General features: G+C 42.3%; 1 protein-coding gene across 1 annotated transcript in view; it reads right to left on the bottom strand.

The window, feature by feature from the left end:
- Window positions 1-23,911: 23,911 nt before the first annotated feature.
- LOC139021729 (ankyrin repeat domain-containing protein 26-like) overlaps window positions 23,912-27,581 on the bottom strand; it is a 109,737-nt gene continuing 106,067 nt past the window's right edge. Inside the window, exons 19-21 of the mRNA XM_070432274.1 lie at window positions 26,615-26,779; window positions 25,864-25,900; window positions 23,912-24,546 (exon numbers count right to left, since the gene is read on the bottom strand). Coding sequence (XP_070288375.1) covers window positions 25,873-25,900; window positions 26,615-26,779 — 193 coding nt within the window. The 3' untranslated portion in view covers window positions 23,912-24,546; window positions 25,864-25,872. The remainder of the gene's footprint in view (window positions 24,547-25,863; window positions 25,901-26,614; window positions 26,780-27,581) is intronic.

Below are 27,581 nucleotides of genomic sequence, written 5' to 3'. Positions count from 1 at the left end.
TTTATTTTTTCTTCTGGTATGGTCACTATGGCTAGCACTTCCAGTATGTCAAACAGGAGTGGTGAAAGTGAGCATCACCGTCTTGTTCCTGTTCTTAGGGGAAATGGTTTTAGTTTTTGCCCATTGAGTATGATGTTGGCTATAGGTTTGTCATATATGGCTTTTAGTATTTTGAGGTATGATCCTTCTATTCCCACCTTGTTGAGAGTTTTTATCAAGAAAGGATGTTGTATTTTATCAAATGCTTTTTCTGCATCAACTGATATGACTATGTGATTTGTATCTCTCAGTTTGTTTATGTGATGTATCACGCTTATTGATTTGTGGATATTGTACCATCCTTGCATCCCTGGGATAAATCCTACTTGGTCATAGTGTATGATCTTTCTGATGTAATGCTGGATCCGATTTTCTGGGACTTTGTTGAGAATTTTGGCATCTATGCTCATGAGGGATATTGGCCTGTAATTCTCTTTCATTGTGTTGTCTTTACCTGGTTTTGGTATTAGGGTGATGCTGGCTTCATAGAATGAGCTTGGAAGTGTTCCTTCCTCTTGGATTTTTGGTAGTAGTCTGAGGAGGATAGGTTTTAGTTCTTCCTTGAATGTTTGGTAAAACTCCCCTGTGAAGCCATCTGGTCCTTGGCTTTTGTTTGCTGGAAGCTTTTTGATGACTTCTTCAATTTCTTTCATAGTTATTGGCCTATTGAGATTTTTAGATTCTTCCTGTTTGAGTTTTGGAATGTTGTATTTTTATAGGAATATGTCCATTTCCTCCAGGTTGTCTAGTTTTTAGGAATAGAGTTGTCCATAGTATTTTTTAACAATCATTTGTATTTCTGTGGGGTCTGTTGTTATTTCCCCTCTTTCATTTCTGATTTTGTTTATTTGGGTCCTCTCTCTTTGCTTTTTTGTGAGTCTGGCTAGAGGTTCATCAATCTTGTTTATCCTTTCAAAGAACCAGCTCTTGATTTCATTAATCTTTTGTATTATCTTTTTGGTCTCTATATCATTTATTTCTGCTCTAATCTTTATTATCTCCTTCCTTCTGCTCTCTGGGCTTTTCTTGTTGTTCTCTTTCTAATTCTTTAAGTTGTAGAGTTAGATGATTTACTACCATTTTTTCTTATTTTTTTGTGGTAGGCCTTTATAGCTATAAAGTTCTGTTTCAGGACTGCTTTTTCTGTGTCCTGTAGATTTTGGATTGTTGTGTTTTCATTGTCATTCATTTCAAGGATGTTTTTAATTTCTTCTTTGATCTCTTTGGTAACCCAATCATTGTTTAATAGTATGATATTCAACTTCCAAGTGTTTGCATTTTTTGGATTGTTTTATTGTAGTTTATTTCTAATATTATGCCATTGTGGTTTGAGAAGATGCTTGATATGATTTAAATCTTCTTGAATTTCGAGAAACTTTGCTTGTGACCTAATATGTGGCCTATCTTTGAAAATGTCCCATATGCACTTTAGGAGAACGTTTATTCCATGGCTTTGGGGTAAAATGTTTTAAAGATGCCAATTAAGTCTATCTGATCTAGTGAATCATTTAGGATTGCTATTTCTTTGCTGATTTTTTATCTAGAGAATTTATTCAGTGACGTCAGTGGTGTATTAAAGTCCCCTACTATGATTATATTATTGTTGATCTCTCCCGTGATATCTTCCAGGATTTTTTAAAATATATTTTGGTATTCCTGCATTGGGTGCATATATGTTTATCAGGGTTATATCCTCTTGTATCAATCTCTTTAGCATTATGAAGTGGCCTTCCTTATCTCTTGTTTTGGCCTTCAATTTGAGGTCTATTTTGTCAGATATAAGTATTGCTACCCGAGCTTTTCTTTTTTTTTCATTTCTATTTACCTGAAAAATATTTTTCCATCCCTTCACTTTCAGTCTATGTGAGTCCCTTGTTCTGAGGTGGGTCTCTTGTAGACAGCAAATATATGGGTCATATTTTTTTATCCATTTAGCCACTCAATGTCTTTTGATTGGAGCATTTAGTCAGTTTATTTTTAAAGGTTTATTGATAGGTACTTGTTTGTAGCTAATTTTATTTTTTGTGCCTATATTCCTTCTTTCCTTTTTATTTCTTCTTTTTACAGCTCACCCATGCGCAGGGTTGCTGCTCCTCAGATGTGTGCAGGATGCTTGTGCAGCATTTCTTGCATTGCTGGCTTGGTAGTGATAAACTCCCTTAGCCTTTTTTGTCTGTGAAGCTCCTTATTTCCCCTTTCAATTTTGAATGATAGCCTTGCGGGTTAGAGTATTCTTGGATTCAATCCCTTGCTTTGCATCACTTTGTAAACTTCCTTCCATTCTTTTCTGGCCTTATGTATTTATGTTGAGAAATCATTTAATAATCTAATGGGAGATCCCTTGTATGTAACTTTCTGTCTCTCTCTTGCAGTCTTTAAGATTCTCTCTTTGTCCTGCATATTTGCATTTTAATTCTGATGTGTCTTGGTGTGGGTTTTTTTTGGGTTCATCTTGTTTGGGATACTCTGTGCTTGTGTGACTATTTTTCTTCCCCACATCAGGGAAGTTTTCTGATATTATTTCTTCAAGTTGGTTTTCTAACCCATGTCCCTCTTCCTGTCGTTCTGAGACCCTTGTTATTTGTATGTTGCTTCGTTTCATGTTGCCCCAAAGCTCCCTTAGGCTCTCCTCATGTCTTTTAATTTTTTTCTCCGACTGTAGTTCAGTTTGTGTGTGTTTTGCTTCCTTGTCTTCTAATTTGCTAATTCGGTCCTCTGCTTCTCCTAGTCTACTGTTGAAACTTTCCATGGTGTTTTTTATTGCAGCTATATCACTCTTTATTTCTTCTCGATTCTTACATAAGTTGTTTATTTTTTCATCCATCTGGTTTATGAACTGTATGACCCTTACTCTGAATTCTTTATGTGACATATTGCATGCCTCTGTTTCACTTATGTGCTTTCTGGGGATTCTCATTTTCTTTGCTTTGGGTGTTTCTTTGTCCACCCATTTTTGTTCTCACTGAAGGACCTAGGTGTTGAGTTGTGCAGGGGCTGCTCCTTGGTGGACAGTGGCTCCTTGCGTAGCAGCTGTTCCTTGGGCGGTCGTGACAGCGGCTGCTCCTCAGTTGGCAGTGGCTCTCTTGATTGGTGCTGTTCCCAGCAGTGTTGGTTTCTCTGGCTGGTGGGGGGATGCTGTTCATGCAGCTGCTGCTCCTTGGACAGGGGTGGGCTACTCACAAGGCTGCTGCTCCTCAGACAGTGGCGGGCTTCTCGTGAGGCCACTGCTCCTTGGAGAGGGGCAGATTGCTTGCAGGGCTGCTGCTGCTTGTATGGGGCTGGGGTGCTCACGAGGCTGCTGCTCCTCAGACAGGTGCAGGCTGCTTGCACAGCTGTTGCTCCTCAGACGGGGGGTGGGCAGCTCATGTGGCTGCTGTTCCTCCGACAGGTGCGGGCTTAATGTAGCTGCTGCTCTTTGGTCGAAGGCAGGCTGCGCAGGGCTGCTGCTCCTCAGATGTGTGCAGGATGCTTGTGCAGCTGCTGCTTCTCAGACCGGGGCAGGCTGCTCAGGCAGCTGCTGCTCCTTGAATGGGGGCGGGATGCTCATGTAGCTGCTACTCCTAGAACAGGTATGGGCTGCTCATAGAGCTGCTGCTCCTAGGACAAGAACAGGCTATTTTTCTAGCTTCTACTCCTTGGACAGGGACAGGCTGTTTGAGTGGCTGCTGCTCCTCAGATGGGGGCAGGCTGCTCGCAAGGCTGCTGCTCCTTGAACATGGGTGAGCTGTGTGCAAGGCTGATACTCCTTGGGCAGGGGTGGGCTGCTCATGCACCTACTTCTCCTCAGATGGGTGCAGGCTGAATGCAGCTGCTGCTCTTTGGTCAAGGGCAGGCTGCTCGTGCAGCTGCTGCTCCTCAGGCAGGGGTGGGGGCGGGCTTCCCCTTGGATCAGGGTGGGCTGCTCACACAGCTGCTGCTCCTTGGATAGGGACAAGCTGTGCACTTGGCCACCACTCCTTGGACAGGGGGGTGGGCCACTCGCACAGCTGCTGCTCCTTGGATGGGGGCAGTCCATGTGAGGCTGCTGTTCCTCAGCTGGGGCCAGCCAGTCATGGGGCTGCTGCTCCTTGGATGGGAGTAGGCTGCCTATGTGTCTGCTGCTCGCATGGTTGCAGTGCCCTGGGCTAAAGCAATGAGGCCAGTCAGAGGGGAGCGCACTTCGAAACTCACAGGAGCCTTCGCCCAAGGTGGCTAGAGTCTCATTGATCGTGGGACTGCAGCCAAGGCTGCATGTCCCCAGTGGGGATGGCTGTAGAGTTCTGGGTATTATCCGAGGGTACCCTGGTGGAGGTGAGGCTGGGCTCCCAGTCACAGCAGCTCTCCCTTTCAAAATCGTGAGGCCTCTGAGGAAGAGCCAGCCACTCCGGGACTGCCCGCAACAGTAGCAGAGGCTGCCTAGTTAGGCGAGCCTGATTATCCTCCCCCCAAAGTTCCTGTGGGATCTAACTGTGCCTCAGTCACACACACACTCACACACACACACACACACATCCTACATGACCACACACTCCTTCTCTGCCCCCTCACTCATGCTCTCTCCCTCACTGCCGCCTTCTTCCTGTCTCTGTAGTTGAATCTGGAATGTTATTGACCCATTTTTGGATGGAGTCTCTTCTCCGGGTGTCTGGTTATGTGGCTCGCTCTCTAGCACATTGGCCAAACAGCATAAACTTCACCTTGACAAGACACGACACAAAGAGGACAAAACATGAATGTACTCACAGTAACCCCAATATAAGTGACCACCAGACAAAAGAGAATCAGGTGAGAGAAAAGAGAGCACAAATGATATTGAAGAGAGAAAAAACGGTATGAAAGAAAAGTAAAAGAAGAAAAATGGAATATATATATATATATATATATATATATATATATATATATATATATATATTAGAGGAACATGCAAATTAGTCCAGGACGCCCTCATGGATAACAACTGGCAGGAGTGGGTGGGCGTGGCTGCGTGCTGCACGAGGGCCGGGGACCTGAGGCTACATCAAATCAAATCAAATGTGTTCACGTGCCCTAAAGCACAAACATCCCAGCAGATAACTCAATGCAAGTTATTGTGTAATCACAATGATTACACAATAAACTTATTTTCACCAAAAGAAATAAATAAATAACAACTTCATTTAAAATTGCCCCAGTGAGGCAGCTGAGGCTTTCATCTGTCCCTTTCTATACTGAAAATGACAGGGTTCAAGGAGGAAGGCCTCCAATTCTGTTTTCTCAGCACCCAGCTAGGAGGCCTCCCTGGGGCGGCTCTCCCCTCTGAGCCCTGCACAGGATGGGTGCTCCACTCCAGCCCAGGAGTCCCAGAGGGAGGCAGAGCGAAGTGCTTTCCCTCTAGGACCCCGCTCTCCCTGGGAGTCTGGCGCGGAGGGCGCTATCCCTGGGAACCCCAGAAATCCACCTCCCGGGGAGACTGTGCAGCAGCCAGGCCTGGAAAGCTGTGGAGAGGGCAACCTACTCATGCGGATGTATATGCTGGCGGAGGCCACGCAGCTGCCATAGTTGGAGTCATCCTTGATGGAGGACCTGGGGTAGTGGGAATCGGAGTCAGCCATGTCAGCTGTGAAACCCCAGCTCCCCACCAAATGATGAGAGCACATGGACCTCGATGATCCTCCGTCACTTCCTGAGCAGCAGTCAGCCCTGACCAGGGATCAAACTCGAAACCTAACTAGGTGCCCTGACAGAATGGAACCCAAACCTTTGCTGTGGCAGAGGAGCTCCGACCAACAACAGGGGCCAGGGCACACCAGAGGGGTTTTGTTGAGGGGCCCTGACAGGTAGCGTGCAGCACAGTGGGTTAGAACCTCCTCCTGATACAGCAATGTTGCGGGTTGGATCCCTGGTCAGGGCACAGACAAGAAACAACCAAAGAAAACATAATAAGTGGAGCAACACACTGGTGTTTCTCTCACTTCCTTCCTCTCTCTAAAATAATCAATAAAAATTAAGATAAAAAATAAACCTTCTGCCTTGCAGAGTTGCTAAAACAGTTAGAAAGCCAAGTCCAATCCCTTCTCGTTCATTCAACAAATACTTCATATGCTCCTTCAATAATCACACTAAGAATGGGTGTTTGTTTGTTTGTTTGTTTTAGTTTGTCCTCACCTGGATATTTTTGCATTGATTTTTTTTTTTATAGAGAGTGGAAGGGTGGGAGAAAGACAGAAACTAATGTGAGAGACATCCATTGGTTGCCTCTTGCTGAATCCCCAACCAGGGCCCTGGATTGAGCCTGCAACCGGGATACATGCCCTTGATCGCAGTCCAACCCGGTACCCTTTGGCCCGCCCGCAGAAGCACTATCCACTGAACCAAATCAGCATTTTTTTTCTTTTAAGTCCTCCTCTAAGAATATGTTTTTTTCATTGATTCTAGAGAGAGAGGAAGGGAGAGGGAAAGAGAAAGAGAAACGTCGATCAGTTGCCCAAGCAATCCAACAGGGATGGAACCCACAACCTGTGTATGTGCCCTCACCTGGAATCGAACCCATGACCCTTTGGTGCAAGGGAGGACACTCTAACTACTGATCCACACCAACCAGGGCCTGGAGGTACATTTAAAAATTTTTTTTCAGATCTGCCCTGGCCAGATGGCTCAATTGGTTGGGGTCTCAACCTGTACACCAAAGGATTTCCTGTTGGATTCTAGGTTAGGGCACATACTTAGGTTTAGGTTAGATCCCGGTGGGTCAGCAGGTGCAGAGGGCAGCCTACTACTATTTCTCTGTCACATGGATGTTTCTCTCTCTAAAAATCAATCTTAAAAACATCCTCAGGTGAGAATTAAAAATATATATACATTAGAAATTTTTCAGACCTAAAATTTTATTTGGTTCATTTTTAAATTTTATTTTTCTTTTACAGTTCACATTCAATATCCTATCCCAGTGATGGCGAACCTATGAGACATGTGTCAGAGGTAACATGCGAACTCATATTTTTGGTTGATTTTTCTTTGTTAAATGGCATTTAAATATATAAAATAAATATCAAAAATATAAGTCTTTTTGTTTTACTATGGTAGCAAATATCAAAAAATTTCTATATGTGACATGGCACCAGAGTTAAGTTAGGGTTTTTCAAAATGCTGACACTCTGAGCTCAAAAGGTTCGCCATCACTGTCTTATCCTATATAATAAAACCCTAATATGCAAATCGACCAAATGGTGGAAAGACTGCTCACTATGAACTGACCACCGGGGGCAGATGCTCAACATAGGAGCTGCCCCCTGGTGGTCAGTGTGCTCCCACAGGGGGAGCACCACTCAGCCAGAAGCCGTGCTCACGGCTGGCGAGCGCAGCATCGGTGGCGGGAGCCTCTGCAGCAGCACTAAGGAGCAGTGAGCTGAGCAGTGAGCCGAGCAGTAGGGAGCAGCAAGCAGACAGATGGTAAGGAGTGAGAGGTCCTGGACTGCGAGAGGGCACAGGCTGGGCTGAGGGACCATGAGGGACCAACCCCCACCCCCAGTACACAAATTATGTGCACCTGGCCTCTAGTATATATATATATGGAGAAAACCCAGAGAACAAACAGGCAAACCAAAACATACAAACACCAAATTCCCAGTAAAGAAGGTGGGAGCAGAATCTTATATACAGAAAGAAAAGTTAAGAATTGGATGAATATGGGGAGGACCTCAGTTCAGTATAGAATTAAAATAGCAGCACATCCAGGTGCCAGCACTTTCTGTGCCTCCGAACCTCTTACCAGTCTCAATGCGCTTTCTTCACCTTTCTAGTTGTGGAATTTCCACTCAGCCAGCTTTCCCGCGGTTCTGGGTGGTAGTTGTTCTGCCTTTTAGTTGTAATTTTGATGTGGTTGTGAGAGGCAGCAAGTATAGGAATTTACCTATGCTGCCATCTTGTTCCTCTCTGCTTTTTGTCATTTTAAAAATCCATTTTTAAAATTTATTTTTCTGTGGTTTATATGATGGACTGAAAGGTCTGAATCTACCAGTGTCCCTTATCTGTGCTCTTCAGTACAGTATTTGCATTCTCAGGGAAAATCTTGTAAAAGGAAGATAAAACATTGGGAGCACTGCATGGGGACTCTAACATGTGCCTCGTAGTGCTTTAAGATTTTGTGACAGGCATTATCACCATTTCACAGGTGAAGAAACATATCCAGACTGGTTCTCTTGCCCAAAATGACCCACGTGGGAGGCAGTGTCACAGGATTTACACTCAGGCTTTTCATCTCCATATTTCTCTGACCACTCCACATTTTGAACATGATGCTCTAATTAATATAGCCATACATAGAGTTCCCTATGTGCACTTTCCTTCCCACCTCTCATCCTTTAATCATGTAGTTCCTCTGCCTGTAATGGTTGATTTTATTTATAAGACTAAGTCATCGTTCAAGGCTTTATTCAAGTATCACTTGACCCCAGCCAAGCAAGGCAATACTTTCTGTCCCCTGCTTAACTCTATGCCTACACTTCGCACATCATGATTATATTACTTAAGGGTAATGCCAGCTACTGTAACAGATGAAATCCAGAATCTCAGTAACAATGCAATGGAAGCTTATCTCTCTCTCAGGTAAAGCCTATTTCTCGCTCATGTAATGTTATTTAGCTGTTGGCCTTCGATTAAGTGATTCAAGAACCCAAACTCTGTATATTAGGGCTCTGCCATTCCCTAAGACTTTAGTTTCCAGGCAATGGTCAGGAAAAGAGAGGATTGCATGATATATTTCTTATAGGTGAGGCATTATTTATTCCCACATCCCATTGGCCAGACCTCGGTCACATGCCACACTGACCTGCAGAGAGGCTGGGAAATGTCAACTATCTAAATGCCCAGGCAGCAGGGGAAACTAGTTTGGTGAAGACGTATTAGTCTCTATCACTCTCTTAAAGAAGAGAGACAGCATCTCAGTCATCTTTGTACCTTTTGGTGCCTTACACACCACAGACACCCAGGAAAAGTCTGATAAACTTCACAGATTGTAAAGGGGTGAGGTTTCTAGCACATGTGCTTAAAATTGAAAGTTACCACACTTCATTATGGTTGCTTAAGGAATGAGCTATAATTTGATGACTAGATTACAGCCTGTTCACGTTTGAATTCCAGCACAAGGGCTAGAACTTGGCAAGAGCTTAGTAGATGTTTGTTGAATGAATGAGTGAATGAATGAATCAGTCCTCAGGAAATAAAAAGGACAGAGTTAGTTTACATGGACTTGGGAAATACTATTTGTGGTGACTTTTAATTAGATCTTGAGTAACTAATAGAATTTTGCCAAGTAGAGAAAGCAAAAAAATGTTATAGGCAGCAATGATAATGGTGTTCTGTTGTTGTTTTGCTTGTTACTTGAGTAGAAATTTAGAAAACAATCAAATGCTGGTAAGTTCAACTATTTTTTCATTCAGTGTTCAAACATTACAACTTCACTTCAAGTTATGAGGGTTGAGGAGAGAAACTATATAACCTTATAAATCTATATAATCTCTGTTGACTAAAAGAATGACACTAAAACCCTTGGCACTAAAATGTTATTATCTGGATCTTTTTGAGAATTATCAATACAAAGGCAGTGTTGTGATCATCCATCTTCTATGTTCTGATCATTCATTTTTTTTGCACCGTGTCAAAAAGCTAGGGAGACTGGGTAAGCCTAAGGTTCCTTGCTCATCATTACTCCTTATAAATAGCTTCGCAGAGTTGGCTCTGCATCAGAATCATCTGTTACATTGGTTAGGCTGCTTTTGGCGGCAAGTAACAGGATATTTGGATGAAATTGACTTAAAAAAATTTAAGTTTACTTTTCTCATACAACAAGATGTTTGAATGTAGGTAGATACAGGGTTTGTTCAGTAGCCCAATGATAGCAGGGTCTAGGTTGCTTTCTATGAGCTAATTTTGACCTTTTTTTCATGGGTAAGTGATGGCTGCTAGAGTTCCAAGAAACACAGTTCCCATCCACATCTCCTCCCCCTCTTTTCCCCCACACACAAACACAAGGGCCTTTGAAGACAAAAAAAGAATTTTCCCCTTGCCTCTTTTTATTAGGAAGGAAAATCTTACCCAGTGGCCTCAATAGCCTTGTGCACAAATTTCATTGGCAAGAAATGAATCATGCTTAGCCCTAAACCAACAGCTGGCAAAAAGGAATGGTATTACAAAGACTGATACTGACCAATCACGACTTATCTCTAGGAGTCGGGCAGGGACCCACTGGCATACCTGAGCAGCGGCACTTAGAAAGTAAATCTTGTCAGCCACACTTGGGCAGATTCAGTCTCTGGAGATTCTGATTTCAGTAGGTCAAAAACTAATATTTTAAACTTACAATGAAATACATTTGCACTTCACAGGGAGAGAGATCAGAAAGGAGAGAAGCCAGTATTGAGTCCTTTCTTACCTAGGCCTAATATTCTTTTATTGGTGGTTCAACCAAATTACCATATCAATTAAACAAATAGATTAGCAGTTTTCCTTTGATACTTGCTCTCACGTGGTTGGCACACCTAACACTTTTTAATAAGGTAGTTCTCATTTGGGGGAAATGTTCTTAGTCATTTCAGTAATTTCATTGTCCAGGAAATTTTAAGCCTTACTCTTTGCTTGATTTGAATTCCTCACTGCTGGGTAGGGTTTGATTTGGGAAATGACCATTAGATTAGAATTAATTAACAGTCCAGAAACTGAAAGGTTTCTGAATATTCTGCATAGAAATACTGCATGAGACTGAGAACCTACATGTTCAACACATGAATGGATGAACACCAAAGGTAGGAGATTTCTATTATTAGGATCATTATAGAGCATATAATCATTATTATTATCATTAATGAACCCTTGTGGAGAAGCTCCTTCCACTGCATGAGTCCATCACATACAGCACCTCCAGAAATCTGTGCGAATACTCACAAACAGAAAATAACAGGGGTAACTGTTATTAGTCTTTATCCATGTGATGATCTTATAGCAGGAATTCAGTTGATATCAGAAAGCATATTTTACTTGACCTAGAGCCTGTGGACATTTGCAAGTTGACAGCTCTTTTATTTCCTCTGGACTATTACAGAAAGTGCTTTCAAACATTTAGATCACCAAGGCAACCTGAACAGGAAAAGGCTGATTTAGCCAACATCTCTCCTTATATGAACACATATTTACCAGATACAGAGGTGGTTTCTAAAGTGTGCTTTGCTTGCCAGGTGGAACAGCGGGGGGTGGACAGGGTCCCTCCAGCGCCACCTTTATCTGTCCCATTCATTGGGTTCAGGATAAGATTTTGTTGGATAAAAGATTTTGGGCTTGAAAAATATTTGAAAACTACTATCATAGGAGATTCCAGGTAGTCCCCTATCTTCTTTGTAAACGACAATAAGAAAGAAAGGACCTTAAATTGTGACCAGTGGGATTAAGTTACCTAAAAGCCAATCATCAGATTCTATCTATGTAAAATATTACGAAGGAAAGTTATCATTTTTTATTCTCTGAAACTTGAAGAATTGCATAATTCTTTTAAATGTATTTTAAAGAACATAAGAAAACCTCATAAAAATCTTAATACAGAAATATGGAGACTAAAAATGAGAATAAAGACTATAAAAACTCTACTGATTCCATTTCCCTCTCCAAAGGCAACTAATGTTAATAGACTTTTTTTCTGTGTACATACATACACTGGTACATATACAGAACTGCTTGTGTCCTTGATGTGTTATTCTTGATTTGTAGTTTTCTCTCAAGTTTGGAGGAAAGACAAGGGAGACTGTTCCTTTTAGGTCCTCAGTTCCATGGGTTTGGTGGCATACTATTAGTACAGCGGTTCTCAACCTGTGGGTCGTGACCCCTCTGGGGGTTGAATGACCCTTTCACAGGGGTCACCTAAGACCATCGGAAAACACATATGTAATTGCATATTGTTTTTGTGATTAATCACTATGTTTTAATTATGTTCAATTTGTAACAATGAAAATACTTCCTGTATATCAGATATTTACATTACGATTCATAAAAGTAGCAAAATTACAGTTATGAAGTAGCAACAAAAATAATTTTATGGTTGGGGGTCACCACAACATGAGGAACTGTATTAAAGGGTCACGGCATTAGGAAGGTTGAGAACCACTGCTACTAGTATGTCCCGAATACTGGAAAATAAAGCTCAATTTGAGCCAACGTATTTCCTAAGAGTGTGGAGTCTTGTAGGAAATTCTGTTTACTGGGAATGCTAAAGAGAAGCATGAGTAGCTAACAGCCTTCAGGTAGTTTTTAGAAAACTGTCAACCTACTCACCTACAAGAAAGTGTGCAAGTACAGTAGTCATAACAGCTGCATCCAGTGGCTTACATCCAGTGATCAACTCTCATTCTTTTATTGAAATCTACATTTGAGTCACAGAACTTTGAATTCAAATTTATAAAAAGTATACAGTTTTACCATTTTCTTCTAATATGGTTTACAGGTTGTATATCAATATGAATAATGCAATGTATCTTGGTTGAGAAGCAAAAAAAATTAAATAACTGTTGCTTCTGTAAATAGATACTTTTTGTGTTTATCTAAATTACTAGAGGCCCAATGCATGAAAATTCATGCACTAGAGGGGCTGTCCCTCAGCCCAGCCTGCTCCCTATCACAGTCCAGGAGCCCTCAGGGGTGGGAGGCAACCTGGTAATCAGAGGAAGGTAATGCCCCATCACACCTCTGCTGCTACCAGTAGCCAAGCCTCGACCGGCCCTGGTTACCTGATCTTCAGGTGGCCCTGGCCAGCTGGGCAGCCGCCATCTGAGGCTTGTCTGTGCATTGGGCCAGCCCTGGGGGGCTGGGGGGCTGAGAGGACTGGGAGACTCTGGAAGCAGGCGGGCCAGGCCTTGCAGCATCCCTGCCGCCCAGGTGGGGCTAAAGGGACTTGGTGCCACCATCTTGTGGCAGTGGGTGCTGCCATCTTTGAGGGCATGGCAGTCAATTAGCATATTTTCTCCTTATTGGCTGTGGCCGCCATCATCTTTTGACAGTGTGAGGGTCAATTAGCACATTCCCTCTTTATTAGATAGGATACCTTGCCTTTCTAGTTTTCAATATAATTTCCAGTATAAAAAAATCTCTCAAAGCGTCTCATTTTAACTGAATATATATTTCATTTATCCTCACTTGAGGATATGTTGTTTTTTCATTGATTTTTTATGAGAGAGGAAGGGTGAGAGAGAAAGAAACATTGGTGTGAGAGAGAAACATCAATCAGTTGCCTCCCATACACACCCCAACTGGGGATCAAATTTGCAACCTAGATATGTGCCCTGGCCAGAATCAAACCTGCAAACTTTTGGTGTATGGGATGATGCTCCAACCAACTGAGCCACCCAGCCAGCGTTTAACTGAATATTTTTTTAAAGAAAAGCACCTTCATTCTTAGACTCTGAAGGTATATTTAAGTGGGAAGTTGTCATTTAGCTGGTTATTCAGAATATTTAAACATTATTTGTCATGAGAATAGAATAAAAACTCTATTTCTATTCATTTTGTTAGCAATATTGTGCATCCTAAGAGGATTAGTAATTTTTTTGTTTGTAATAAACTATAACATTCATAGCAATGAGAAAGAGTAAAGCAAAATTACACAATGTAGAAAATAAAAATACTTATATTTACTTATAGAATGTGTTTTTAAACTTCTTGTGGAATGTGTTTTTAAACTTACAATTAACTGGGTATATATGAGTGGGATTTTAAACAAAACATTACAGCACAAACTGTAAAAATAGAATGCAGCAATAGAAATGACATGAAATCAAAGATAGACTCATTCCACAAATTTCTATACAGTTTTACTATGAGGCTCTGGCTAATTGTGTGTTCATTGAAAAAAGTTACTTAGCTGTCCTAGGCTTTATTTTCTTATTTGAATATTAAAAGAAATCAGACTTAGGTAAATTCTGAAGACTTTTTCAACTTTTATTATTCCATGAAACTATGATGCTTAGGTACTTGGGAACCATCTATTTTCTCACTTAAAAAAAAAAAACAATCCTCACATGAGGATATTTCTTTATTGATTTTTTTTTTAGAGAGAGAGGAAAGGAAAGAAACATTGATCAGTTGCCCCCTGCACACACCCTAACCTGGGATAGAACCTGCAACCTAGGTATGTGCCCTGACTAGCAATCAAACCATAACCTTTTGGTGTATGGAATGACCCTCTAACCAACTGATGATCCTCTTGGCCAGGGCCATATATTCTCACTTTTTCATTTTTCTATCCCAGACACCCACATGACATATCAATTCTTTCCTCCACCATGGTTTTTTAAAATCTATAATTAACATATAACATTGTATTAGTTTAACCATTTGAGTCCCAAGCATGCGATCGAGCTGCTTGGTATTTCTCGACATAAAATAAAAGAAACGCTATCACGCTGTTTGGGTCTTTTTGTACTCATTTAGAGAAAGCCCGGTTGCGCTGTTTGGGATTCTTCGACAGTGTTTTTTCAGTACCCCTGGGACTCAAACGAATCGTATGTTTTCTCGACATAAAATCTCAGGAGTGCGATCGCGCTGCTTGGGACTCAAATGGTTAAGGTGTATGCATAATAATTTAATATCCTATCTAATAATAGGCAAACATGGTAATTGACCATAGCTTCCCTACACCTCCCATTGGCTAATCAGCAAGATATGCAAATTAACCCAACCAAGATAGCGGCCGGCAGCCACGCCGCTGAAGCAAGCAAGAGGCTTGCTTGCTCCAGTGATGGAGGAAGCCAAGGCTCCCTGCCTGCCACGGCCCAGCTCTGAGCTCTGAAAGCAACAAAGTTTCAATTATAGATGCTAAACAAACCCCAGATACTGCTTTCAGCAGGTCGTGGCCTCAGAGCTGGAGTGAGAGGAGCCAGCTCTCAGTTCCAATGACAGCAACAAAGTTTCATTTTTAGAAGGTAAATAAATCCAGAATAAAAAAAAAAAAAAAAAAAAAAAAAAAACGAAAAAAAGGAGAGGCTGGGAGCTTCAGTTGCCAGCCAGGCTGTAAACAGCCCTCAGCCCCTCATCCAGGCTGTCCAGGCACTCCAGTGGGGACCTCCACCCTGATCCAGGACACCCTTCAGGGCAAATCACCTTGCCCCCACCCGTGCACTAGGCCTCTATCCTATATAGTAAAAGGGTAATATGCAAACTGACCCTAACAGCAGAAAGACTGGGAATGACTGGTCACTGTGGCACACACTGACCACCAGGGGGAAGACGCTCAATGCAGGAGCTGCCCTCTGGTGGTCAGTACGCTCCCACATGGGGGAGCTCTGCTCAGCCACAAGCAAGGCTGATGGCTGCCAGTACAGCGGTGGTGGTGGGAGCCTCTCCTGCCTCCTCAGCAGCGCTAAGGATGTCCAACTGCAGCTTAAGTCTGCTCCCCGCTGGCAAGTGGACATCCCCTGAGGGCTGCCGGGCTGCCAGAGGGATGTCTGATTGCCAGCTTAGGCCCAATCCCCTGGGGAGCAGGCCTAAGCCAGCAGGTGGTCATCCCCCAAGGGGTCCCAGACTTCGAGAGGGCACAGGCCGGGCTGAGGAACCCCCCCCCCCCCCCCCCGCCCAAGTGCACAAATTTTTGTGCACCGGGCCTCTAGTATGTATATATTGTGAAATGATTTATACAACAGCTTTGTTAACATTTATCATCTCATGTAGTTACAATTTTATTCTTGTCATGAAAACTCTCAAGTAACATCAATTTTAACAGATTTTGCTGAGACTAAGGATTTTAAAAGATATCCGTGAACACAATGAAATAATTAAGGTTCCTAAGCTACTATATCTGAGTTATTTCACAGGATTATGTTAGGGATCCAATGAGAAAAGTGATTTAGAAATTGCTTGTAAACAGAAAAGCACTACATAAGTGTTGTTGGTTATTACTGTGAGTTAATGCAACTGATGTTTGAGGGAACACAGCTCAGTTTATACTTTTGAATGAATCGTGTCATTTTACAAGTAAAGATCTTGGTTTGCAATTAACTTATTCCAATAGAGGTGTTATTACTTAAAATATTTGGGGGATTTTTTTGGAGGGGAATTTATTTCAACCTGGTTTTGAATATTGTTAGGGTTGAGATCTATTTGTCTTTTAGGCATAGATTTGGTTTTGGAGGCAGCCAAACATTATTCTGATACCAATTTGTTGAATAAATGGATGTTCAAATTAAGTAATGCTGGGTTTCGTTCAAGAAAGGAAGTGCATGTGTTTGTGTTTATGTGTGTGTTATGTACATCGGAGGATGTGTAGTATAATAGGAAAAAGGGGAAGGGGTTTGAAAATTGCCTGTCAAGGCAAATTTAAAAATAATTTTACAAATTGTATTGAGGAATGACAGCATCATCAAAATAAATATATTGCCTCCCAAAGTAAATATGTTGAAAAAGTAACACATTTGATTTAGAAATTATGTTCATTGAAAAATCAGACTCACTTCTTTGTAGTTGCATTTCTTTTGGGAACTCTTAACATTTTTACCATTCTCAACTGGGGCAATGGATGCCAAGTATAATACATTACATATACTTTAGGGTCTTGATATGTTTTCAATGAAATTAGGTATGTTTCTAAACTACCATGAGAAAAAGAAACCTCAAACTTCACTTAAAACACATAGAGAAAACCATGTTCCAAAATATAGCCATATAGTCAATATGGCTACAGATAATTTAATACCTTTAATGTCCTTTGTAATATTTTTTTTAAACTTGCACCATTTAAGTTATGGCACATTTCCAGTTAAAACATTTCCAGTAAAACAGATAAAGGGGTATAAATTAATGCTGTGATTTTTGAGACTAATTTTTTAAAAATTCTATAGTCATTGTCCATAAAACTACCAGAGAAATTTGACTCAGTATATACATACCTCTTCACTTGTTTTCCTGTACTTCTATTTCTAAGGCTTACAAGACTGCATTTTTCCTATACTACTTCCTCTGCCCATTCAGAATAAATAAGTATTCTTCTTAAGAAGTAAATGTTGCATGTGAATATGCAAATTACCAACATCATAAATGAAAAGTAAATTATTAACTGAATTAAATGTGATTTATGGAAATCTTATAAATGTATATTTGCTATGTATTTAGAATTGCATTTTGAATATGGGGAAGAAAAAGAAAATTCGATGTTTAAAAAAGTTGTCAATGTAGAAAAAAATTTTAAATTGACACAGTGTTTATTTCCATCAATATATAATTTATATTATCAATGTATGTTTATTGCCCAAGTATATTGCCAATATACAGTATACTTATTAACACAGTAATTATTTGTTCTCATCAATAAGTGGATAACCAGATCTCATTATCCTATCTAATAGTAGACAAAAATGAAAATTGACCATATTTTCGTTATGCCCACCATTGGCTAATCAGGGCAATATGCAAATTAACCGCTAACAAAGATGACAGCTAATTTGCATATACCGGCTGGGAGTGAAGACTGAAGACACCATAGAAGGAAGCCAAGCAACAGAGCCGAGGTAGCAGAGATGGGTGGGAGAGAAGCGGCAGAGAAGGGTGGGGTAGGAGTGGCAGAGAAGGGCAGGGTAGGAGAGGCAGAGACGGGTGGGGTAGGAACTGCAGAGACAGGAATGAAGCCCTATTCTTGCAGGAAACTTCCTGCAAACGGGACTCTAGTGAGATAATAAAGTTTATTAAAGTGGAAAACTCCTAATTCTACCTGGCTGAATTTAGTATAAAAGTGGGTTTATGCTGTGAGAAAGTAAAATTGAATAGCTGGCAATTCCTGCTCCTACACCTCTAATACTGCATAGAAATTTCAGCCCCTATGGCTGTTGGAAAATACCAAAGATCCTTTAGTTATTTAACTGTAATTGCATCATAAGCCTAGAAAATCTGGAACAATTCCATGAGGGTTAAAAAAAATGGAATGTTGTATTCGATCTCTAGCAATATGGTAGATAAGACTCAATGAAAAATTTTACTTTTACTAATGAAAACATCTGAAAAAATATTTTAAGTTTTTTTTTTAAATATTTTATTGATTTTTTACAGAGAGGAAGGGAGAGAGATAGAGAGTTAGAAACATCGATGAGAGAGAAACATCGATCAGCTGCCTCTTGCACATCTCCTACTGGGGATGTGCTCACAACCCAGGTACATGCCCTTGACCGGAATCGAACCTGGGACCCTTCAGTCCTGCAGGCTGACGCTCTATCCACTGAGCCAAACCAGTTTTGGCTTAAGTTTTTTTTAATGTATATTTTATCTATCAAGGAAATAGGAAATAATCAGGACACCAATACAAAGTATAAGAGAGAGAAATAAGCCCTTAATCTAGCTTTCACCCTGAAGGCTTCCATAAAACACCAATGAACTTGAGATTTATTTTAAGAACTATGAGAGTATAGGAGACTACACTAGAGCCTAGCTTGGGAGACCTGTAATAGCAGAAATCATTCTCCCTTATCCATACAAAGCTGGAACCCAGTGTCATGGTGAATTTGAGGTAAACCTGCCCTAAAGATGGGGCCGGCAGCTAAACCTATCTGTGGGAGAGTATCCACTAAAAATGTATAACTTCATGCTGAATTGTGTTCCAAAGTCAGTGAAGAAAATCAAGCTGAAAATATGTCTAAAAGTGATCCTGAATTATTGGCTCCTGAGTACTCGAAAGAAGCAAATTCAGACCCTATCTGGCAAAACTCACATTCAACCTGAGGCCCCAACAACTCTCAACAATAAAGTTCCAAGGAAGTGGTTACTATTGCAAAACAAATAAAAAAATATCACAACATGAACAAGGAAACAGATTTCAACATTTTGCATTATATGAAAATATAATATAACATATTTTTGGTATCAATAAAGAAGTTGAGATGATAACAATTATGAGCAGAAAATAAGTAACTATTTTAAAAATGAACAAAGATATTTGATTAAGAAACAAATTGAATTTCTAGAAATGAAGGATATAGTATAGTAATTGAAATAGAAAACTTAGTAGCTAGATTAGGCAACAAAGTAATAAAAAAGGGAATTGATAAACTAGCAAATAGGTCTGACGAGATTATGGAGAATGTAATACACACAGACAAAAATAGATAATATGAAAACTAGGGTTAGCAACATATGTGTAACTATCTAGTCATAGTTCCAGAAAAAGAGAATAGGATGAATGGCAAAGAAATACTTGAAAAAATAAACATAGAATTTTCCAAAATTGATGAAAACCAAAAACTAAGCAAACCAAAAGGAATACATCCTAAACATAACATAACTAGAGGCCTGGTGCACAAAAATTTGTGCACTCGAGGGGGTCCCTCAGCCCGGCCTGTGCCCTCTTGCAGTCTGGGACCCCTCAGGGGATGTCCACCTGCTGGTTTAGGCCCACTCCCTGGGGGAATGGGCCTAAGCTGGCAATCAGACATCTCTCTTGCTGCCCAGAAGCCCTCAGGGGGTGTCCACTTGCCAGCAGGGAGCAGACCTAAGCTGCAGTCAGACATCCTTAGTGCTGCTGAGAAGGCAGGAGCGGCTCCCACCACCACCACAGTACTGGCAGCCATCAGCCTCGCTTGTGGCTGAGCAGAACTCCCCCTGTGGGACTGCACTGACCACCACCAGGGGGCAGCTCCTGTATTGAGTGTCTTCCCCTTGGTTGTCTGTGTGTGTCATAGTGACCAGTCATTCCCAATCGTTCTGCTCTTAGGGTCAATTTGCATATTACCCTTTTATTATATAGGAGTGCCTGGACAGCCTGGGTCAGGGGCTGAGGGCCATTTTCAGGCTGGTCACTGCCCCTCAGGATGGGGGTCCTGCTGGGGTGCCTGGCCAGTCTGGGTGAGGGGCTGATGGCTGTTTGCAGGCTGGCCAAAGCCCCCAGTGGGGACCCTCACCCCATGAGGTTGTGGCCATCCTGGGTGAGGGGCTGATGGCTGCTTGCAGGCTGACCACAACCCCTTCAGGGTGGGGGTCCCTGCTGGGGTGCCTGGCCAGCCTGGGTGAGGGGCTGATGGCTGTTTGCAGGCTGGCCACAGCCCCCAGCCACCCAAACTCCCAGTGGAGGTGAAAGGACAGAACAGGACTGTTAGCTGTGTCCTTAACCCCTCTTCCAAGAAAAAGCCGCAGAATGTATCAGTTACTCAGCCTGCCCTTATCTCGGCCAATGGGAAAGTGGGGAAAACTAGCCCAAGGCCAAGAGTATGCTAGCCACCCCCCTGTCTTTGTGTAACCAGACCCTAGCTGCATGCTGCCCTTGCGTCACTAGCCCCCGGCCCTCACTCAACCAACTGGAATTGACCAAATCAGTGGTCAGAGTGTGCCCCCAACCCCAAGCCCTATAACTTCTTTGTTCTCTTGGAACTTGGGGCTCTCTCTTGCATCCAGTAATGGAGGCAGGAGGGGGACCAAGTCCCAGGCTTGAATAAAAGACCCTTTGCTCTTGCAACGGAAAAGGCTCCCTGGTGGTGGATTATTGGGGACCCCGAACTCTGGGCATAACAGAGGCTGGCTGAAAGCAGGTATCTGGGATTTATTTAGCTTCTATAATTGAAACTTTGTTGCCTTTTGCGGAGGCCACAGTCGGCCAGAGCAAGCGGGAAGCTTGGCTTCCTTCATCGCCGGGGCAACCAAGCCTCCTGCTTGCTCCAGCTCCGTGGCTGCCGGCCACCATCTTGGTTGGGTTAATTTGCATATAGTTGCTCTGATTGGGTGGTGGGCATGGCATGGGCGTAGCAGAGGTGAGGTCAATTTACATGTTTCTCTCTTATTAGATTAGACTAGAGGCCCGGTGCACAAAAATTTGTGCACTCAGGGGGGAAAGGGGGTTCCTCAGCCCATCCTGTGCCCTCTCCCAGTCTGGGACCCCTCGGGAGATAATGACCTGCTGGCTTAGGCCTGCTCTTGGGTGGCAGAGGGCAGGCCTAATCCCTGGATGCAGCCCCTGGTCGGGCTCAGAGCAGGGCCGATTGGGGAGTTGGGGCGCCGCCCCCTGACACGCACAGAGCAGGGCCCATCAGGGGGGTTGGGGCTCCATACCCTGTCACACACAGAGCAGGGCCCAACAGGGGGTTGAGGAGCTCCCCCCTCTCACTCACAGAGTAGGGCCAATAGGGGAGTTGGGGCACCGCCCCCTGTCACACACAGAGCAGGGTGGATCAGAGGGTTGGGGCGCTGCACCCTGTCATGCACAGAGCAGGGCCCATCAGGGGGGTTGGGGCTCCATACCCTGTCACACACAGAGCAGGGCCCAACAGGGGGTTGAGGAGCTCCCCCCTCTCACTCACAGAGTAGGGCCAATAGGGGAGTTGGGGCACCGCCCCCTGTCACACACAGAGCAGGGTGGATCAGAGGGTTGGGGCGCTGCACCCTGTCATGCACAGAGCAGGGCCCATCAGGGGGGTTGGGGCTCCATACCCTGTCACACACAGAGCAGGGCCCATCAGGGGGTTGGGGAGCTCCCCCCTGTCACACACAGAGCAGGGACCATCAGGGGGTTGAGGAGCTCCCCTCTGTCACTCACAGAGTAGGGCCGATAGGGGAGTTGGGGCACCACCCCCTGTCACACACACAGCAGGGCGGATCAGGGGGTTGGGGCGCCGCCCTCTATCACCCACAGAGCAGGGCCGATCAGGGGGTTGGGGCCCCGCCACTGTCACACTCAGGGCAGGGCCGATGGGGAGGTTATGGTTCTACCCTGTCACACACAGAGCAGGGCCCGTGGGGGGGGGGGGGGGTTTGGGGTGCCACACCCTGTCACACACAGAGCAGGGCCTATCAGGGGGTTTGGGCGCTGCCCCCTGTCACGCTGATCCGGTGCCAGGGGGCCTCGAGGCTCCGCTGATCCCGGTGCTGGGAGGCATATTACCCTTTTACTATATAGGACAGAGGCCTGGGGGCCAGCTGGTTTGCCCTGAAGGGTGTCCTGGATCAGGGTGGGGGTCTCCACTGGGGTGCCTGGCCAGCCTGGATGAGGGGCTGAGGGCTGCTTTCAGGCTGGCGGTTGTTGATTGAAGCTCCCAACGGCTCCTTTTTTATAATTTTATTCTGGGCCAGCTTTAGCTCTGGCTCTAGCTCTGAGAGCAGGTATCTGGTTTGTTTCGGTTCTATAATCGAAACAATGTATAACTTCAGCTCTGAGATCCCGGCCTATATTTGTTAGAATGTTTCAAACTGCCAGCTCAGAGGCCAGCAAGTGAGGCGGGGAACGTTGCAGTCTACAGTCACTGCAGCAAGCAAGCCTCATGTTCACTTCCAGCTGCCTGGCTGCCGGCTGCCATCTTGGCTGACAGTTAATTTGCATAAGGATATGCTGATTAGCCAATGGGAAGGGTAGCGGTCGTACGCCAATTACCATGTTTCTCTTTTATTAGTGTAGATAAGTATTCACTTTAAACTATAATAGTTTTTAAAATTTTTATACAGCACTAATAATAGTACTACTAATAAGATACCAAATGCACTTTTGGACTTCTGTGGTTCTTTTGCTTTAATTAGCATATTTGTCTTTTATTAGTGTTGATTATGTAAGATAATTCTATTTTCTTAGGAAATGCACACTAAAGTATTTAGGAGTAAAGAGGTATCATGTCTGCAACTTACAAATCGTTCATATATTATATCTAACAGACCTACGTTTACATTTATTTAGGTAATAGACAAGAAGGGAGAAAGGATAAAGTAAATGTAGTAAAATGTTAACATTTGAGGAATGGTTTTAGGAATTTTTTTGTACTATTGTTATAACTTTTTTATAAGACTGAAACTTCTAATACAAAATATTTCTAAAAGAAAAATTTTAAAAATAATTTTAACACATTATAACCCATTATATGAAATAAACCACAAATTCATATTGATAAATGAGTAAATTAAAAGTTTAATGAAGAAGAGATATTTACACTGACTCTAAAAACTTCCCTATAAAGCAATAATTGTGAAGTGAAAAAAGAAACATTACAGTGGAGAAACCCAGTAGACACTGCCTTCACTGATCAACATTAACATCACAAAGAATGACAAATCAAAACTGTAGGACACATCACAGGATAGAATGAGAAGAGTATAGGACTACTTCTGTGATGCTCTTGCTAAAAATGTCTGATCTAAATCCTACATAATAAAAGCCTAATATGCTAAGTGTCTGGTCATCTGTTCAACCAATCAAAGTGTAATATGCTATGCTAAGGCCACCCACTTGCTATGGCATGTACTGACCACCAGGGGGCAGACACTCGACCCAGTAGATTAGCTTGCTGCTTGAGTCTGGCTGATGAAGACGGGCTGGACATGCCCTGGAGCGCTCCCATGGTCCCTCTGTGGCTGGCCAACCTCCCACGTCCCCCCTCATAATCCAGGACCACTCAGGGGATGTCAGAGAGCTGGTTTCAGCCCAAACCTGCAGGCCAGTCCAAGGGATCCCACTGGTACACAAATTCATGCACCGGGCCTCTAGTATTATCATAAGGAAACATCAGAAAAATCCATGATCTGATATTGAAGGACGTTCGACATACATTAGTTGAACTTCCTCTTCAAAGGATTCAATGTCATGAAAGTCAAGGAAAGACTAAGGACCTGTTCCAGCCTGAAGGAAAAGAGTAGACACTACAGCTCAATGGAACCTATGGATCTGAACAGGGTCTTCATGCTATACAGACAAGTGGCAAAATTTGAAAAGGATGTGAGGATGAAACTATAGAATGTATTAGTGTGAATTTTCTGATTGTGGAGGTGGTATGGTAGACAAGTGGAATGTACTAAAGCAATAAAGCATGGTGGCACAGTGTAACAATTTACTCTCAAATAGTTCAGGGAAACAGAGTTCTTTGAACTAAAACTTGGAACTTTCTGTAATTTTAAGACTCTTTCTAAAAATTCATTCAAAAATGGAAAAGTAGAAAAGCCTTAGGCAAACTTTATTTCCCCCACAAGGAAAAATTTTTAAATATGTGTTTAAAATTGCATAAGTCCAATGCCATGATAACATTTTAATATAGCTAAACAGAAGCCATAGCAGCAGATACCAAAATTATCTCTGTCTAAATCTTTAGGACCAAATATTGTGATAAAATTGGAGTATGTAAAAAAAATCTATCAACTAGCTTCACTAAAATATGAATGACAAGTTGTTTGCTTTGATGTTGTTTAAGCAGTTGGTATTTGGGCAATTTGAATATTTATAATTCAATAGTGCTGGCTTTCATTTACAAAATCTGCTTGAAACTTACTTAGATGCCCCCAAAATACCCCAGTTTAAAATACTATATAAATTTTCATCAAATATATGATCAAAAAAAATTTTCTTTAATAAAAGTTCACGTCATGTGTCTAATGGAAAACAAAATGTTATGTAAACAGTACAGTAAATAATTTTTTTACTGTTTATGTTTCAGATCATGTAATTTTTCAGCAAAATCTCTTTATATTCTTTTTGTGTTTTCAAAAGTAAATCTTGACATGAACTTGACTGACTGATTGATCCTACAGATCCTACAGGACAAACTCTATAGGATTCAGCTTCAAATTTAGCAGCATCTGGAAAGAAAAAGAATTATATTCTTTAAACTACAACTAAGTATAAGTGTTAAAAACAATAAAGACTTCTATATCTGGGTACAATATACAACACAAGAATACTATGAAACATAATTATTAATTCAGTGGTTGCACACAGTATTAATTGGTATCATGGCTAAGTATCAGAGCTTCTGGTTTTCCCCATATTCAACACCATGCACTAAGGTAGTGTGACAAGCACTGGAGTTACAAGATGAAGATGACACAGCCCACCCCTGAACAATCATTTATATATATAAATGGCTAATATGCAAAGTGTTCCCTCAGGAGTTTGACCGGGAGACCGGAAGTTCGAACGCTGCTATGATGTGTGTTGACCACCAGGAGGTGGCGCGGAATGAAGCAAGGCCCGGGCCCAAAGCTGGAAGGCCCCAATCGACCCTGATTGCCAGCCAGGCCTAAGTACCCTACCTTTGCACAGATTTCGGGCACCGGGCCTCTAGTTTACTGTAAACTGAAAAAGCAACAAACGAGCAAGCAATTTCACTCAGAGTCATAGATACCACCAACCAATATAACACAGGGCACTATTGGAGCACACAGAGGAGACATCCCAGTTTTGTGTCAATATTGTCAGCTTTTTGCTGGAGGTGATATGTAAGTTGATATCTGATGGACAAAAAAAAAGTATGCCAGAAAGAGAAATGAAGCAGATGCGAGAACTAGAAATGAGGAAGAACATTTGTGGAACTGGAAATGTCTAGTTTAGCTGCTAGAGCAAAGGGGCAGAGCAGCAAATAGAAGGCTGCATTATTTGGCAACAACTAAATGGACTTCAGTGTTTTTATTCCACGTAAAGGAATTTGGAGTTTTCATGAAGGTAAAAGAATGACAAGTCAATGACTGGAGTTTTGAATATTTCCCCTCAGTTGACAGTTACATGAACTGTAACTGCTTGACAGTATTACTAGATGAGTCTGGTTATTTGGCCTTATATCACTAGTAAAAACATGAGAAGTGATGAAGCCAGTTTTCTGACCATAGTTTCAGTGTGCAGGTCGACAGTCCACGGCAGAGGGAAGGAAGAGAATAGCCAGAAATGAAGAGAGATGCATGCTGGTAGACTTCTGAGGTCTTAAAAGAGCCATAGAACATGGTGATTACATGTGGGATAAGTATATTCTTCCTTATGACTGTTTATATTTCACATTTTTCATTCACATGGAAAAAAATATTTAATGCAGTATATATTATCCAAACATGGAAACAGATGCCATTTCCTATTCTCAGTTTATTTACAAAATCAACGATATCTAATAAGTTTTGGCAACATACCTTCTCTAGTTAGGGTTTCTCCATACTCCTGCCATATCTGAAATAGGTCAAATATTATTTTTAGTATTTAGGTTAAATAAGAGACATTATTAGAGGAATGATATATAGCTTATGAAATGTGTCCTTTAAATACTACTTTTAGAGACTGGAGCATTAGGGATTGCACAAATAGAAAAATAATCACATAAACAAAATTAATTCAGACTCATTTTAATTTTAGATAATAGAGAGCATGCATATATAATGCTATTTAGATTAATCTGATAGAAATACAATTATTATTGGTCCATTGAATAACCATAACTTCAGAAAAGTAATATTTGATACCATTGGTTTAAAGAAGTTTAAACAAGTCAAGTCATATTTAACACTGAATGCATTACTTTGCGGTTCCAAGAAAAAATGCTATTTATAAAAATTTAGGTTTTTGTGAGTTTTTTTTTTACTTGAATTGATTTTTATTTTAAATGATCTTTACATCCCCCTTCAGGCCAGGTGCTGCTAGCCTACAGCCCCCCTGAGTTGCCTTTCCCTGCTGGGGGGCGGAGGGAGAGGGCTGCCCATGGGGGCGCTGAGGGGCCACACGTGGTTCTGTGCCTCGCAGGCATGTTGCTGGGTAGGGGTCTGCTCCCGGGGGCGCCTCAGCTTCTCCTGCCCCTCTTGCCACTCCTTCCTGATCCCCAGGCCCCAGCCCAGTGGTTGGTCCTGGCACAGCCCAGGCCAAGGCAATGGGGACCCTTCCACGGTGTACCTGGAGCAGAGGCCTTCGTTGGGAAAGAGGCGGTGTCTGGTGTCTTCCAGGAAACCGGAGGGAGCCCGTGGTGACCCCTGGTGACCCTGTTCCCAACGCTGGAGATCCAGAGGCAGCCTGACTCGAGTTGTCATGGATATGCTGGCAGAAGACAGTGTCTGCATTCTAAATCATGGAAAAGCCCATAGGAGAGATAAGTGACTTCGGACTCAATATATTCAGATGAGTCTGTTGCTTCACATTTTGCCCTTGTCACTGTTTTTTGATGAAGACATCAAAAAACGCTTTAAGGATTCAGAGAAAAAAAAAAACCCTTTCCTAAAAAAATGAGTAAAATTTTCGGAAGAAAAGCTTACAGGCGCTCTATTAGATGAAAAAACATGTTCTGTGCGCCGAGAACAATTAAATAAGGCTTTATCATGCCTGCCGAGAGGTTTGCATTGATAGAGATAATTTAAAGAGAAAATTGGATAAAATGAACAAAGGCAACCTGAATGTTTAAAAGTATTGAATGAACAGCAGCAGTCTAAAGAAATAGAAGTCCTCAGGCTAAGAACAGAGGTGGAGACACTGCAGGTGATAAGGAATTTAAATCCACCTTCATCAAACTGGGAGGTGGAAAAGCTGAGTTGTGACCTGAAGATCCATGGCTTGGAACAAGAACTAGAACCCATGAAAAAAGAATGTAACTCTCTCAGAATAGAGCCTCAAAAAGCCAAACCAACACATCCATCTCAGGAAGACAATCTGCAGAGCAGAGCTCTCCAAAGACTAAGTATTTCAAGTGATGATATGCAAAATGTATACTGGGAGCTGAAGGGAGAAATGTCTAATTTGCATCTGGTGACTCAAGTACAGATTGAACTGAAAACCCCAACTGCCATCAAGAAAGCCTGTGCCCCGTAGGATTCCCGTAAGGCCTTGGCAAAGACAGCACACAACTGCACTTGACGAATTTCACTGCAAC

This window comes from Myotis yumanensis, unplaced genomic scaffold (assembly GCF_028538775.1).
Source record: "Myotis yumanensis isolate MYYU_CA2020_CCGP unplaced genomic scaffold, mMyoYum1.0.hap1 SCAF_1, whole genome shotgun sequence".
NCBI lineage: Eukaryota > Metazoa > Chordata > Mammalia > Chiroptera > Vespertilionidae > Myotis > Myotis yumanensis.
This window is presented reverse-complemented; position numbering and strand designations above follow the sequence as displayed.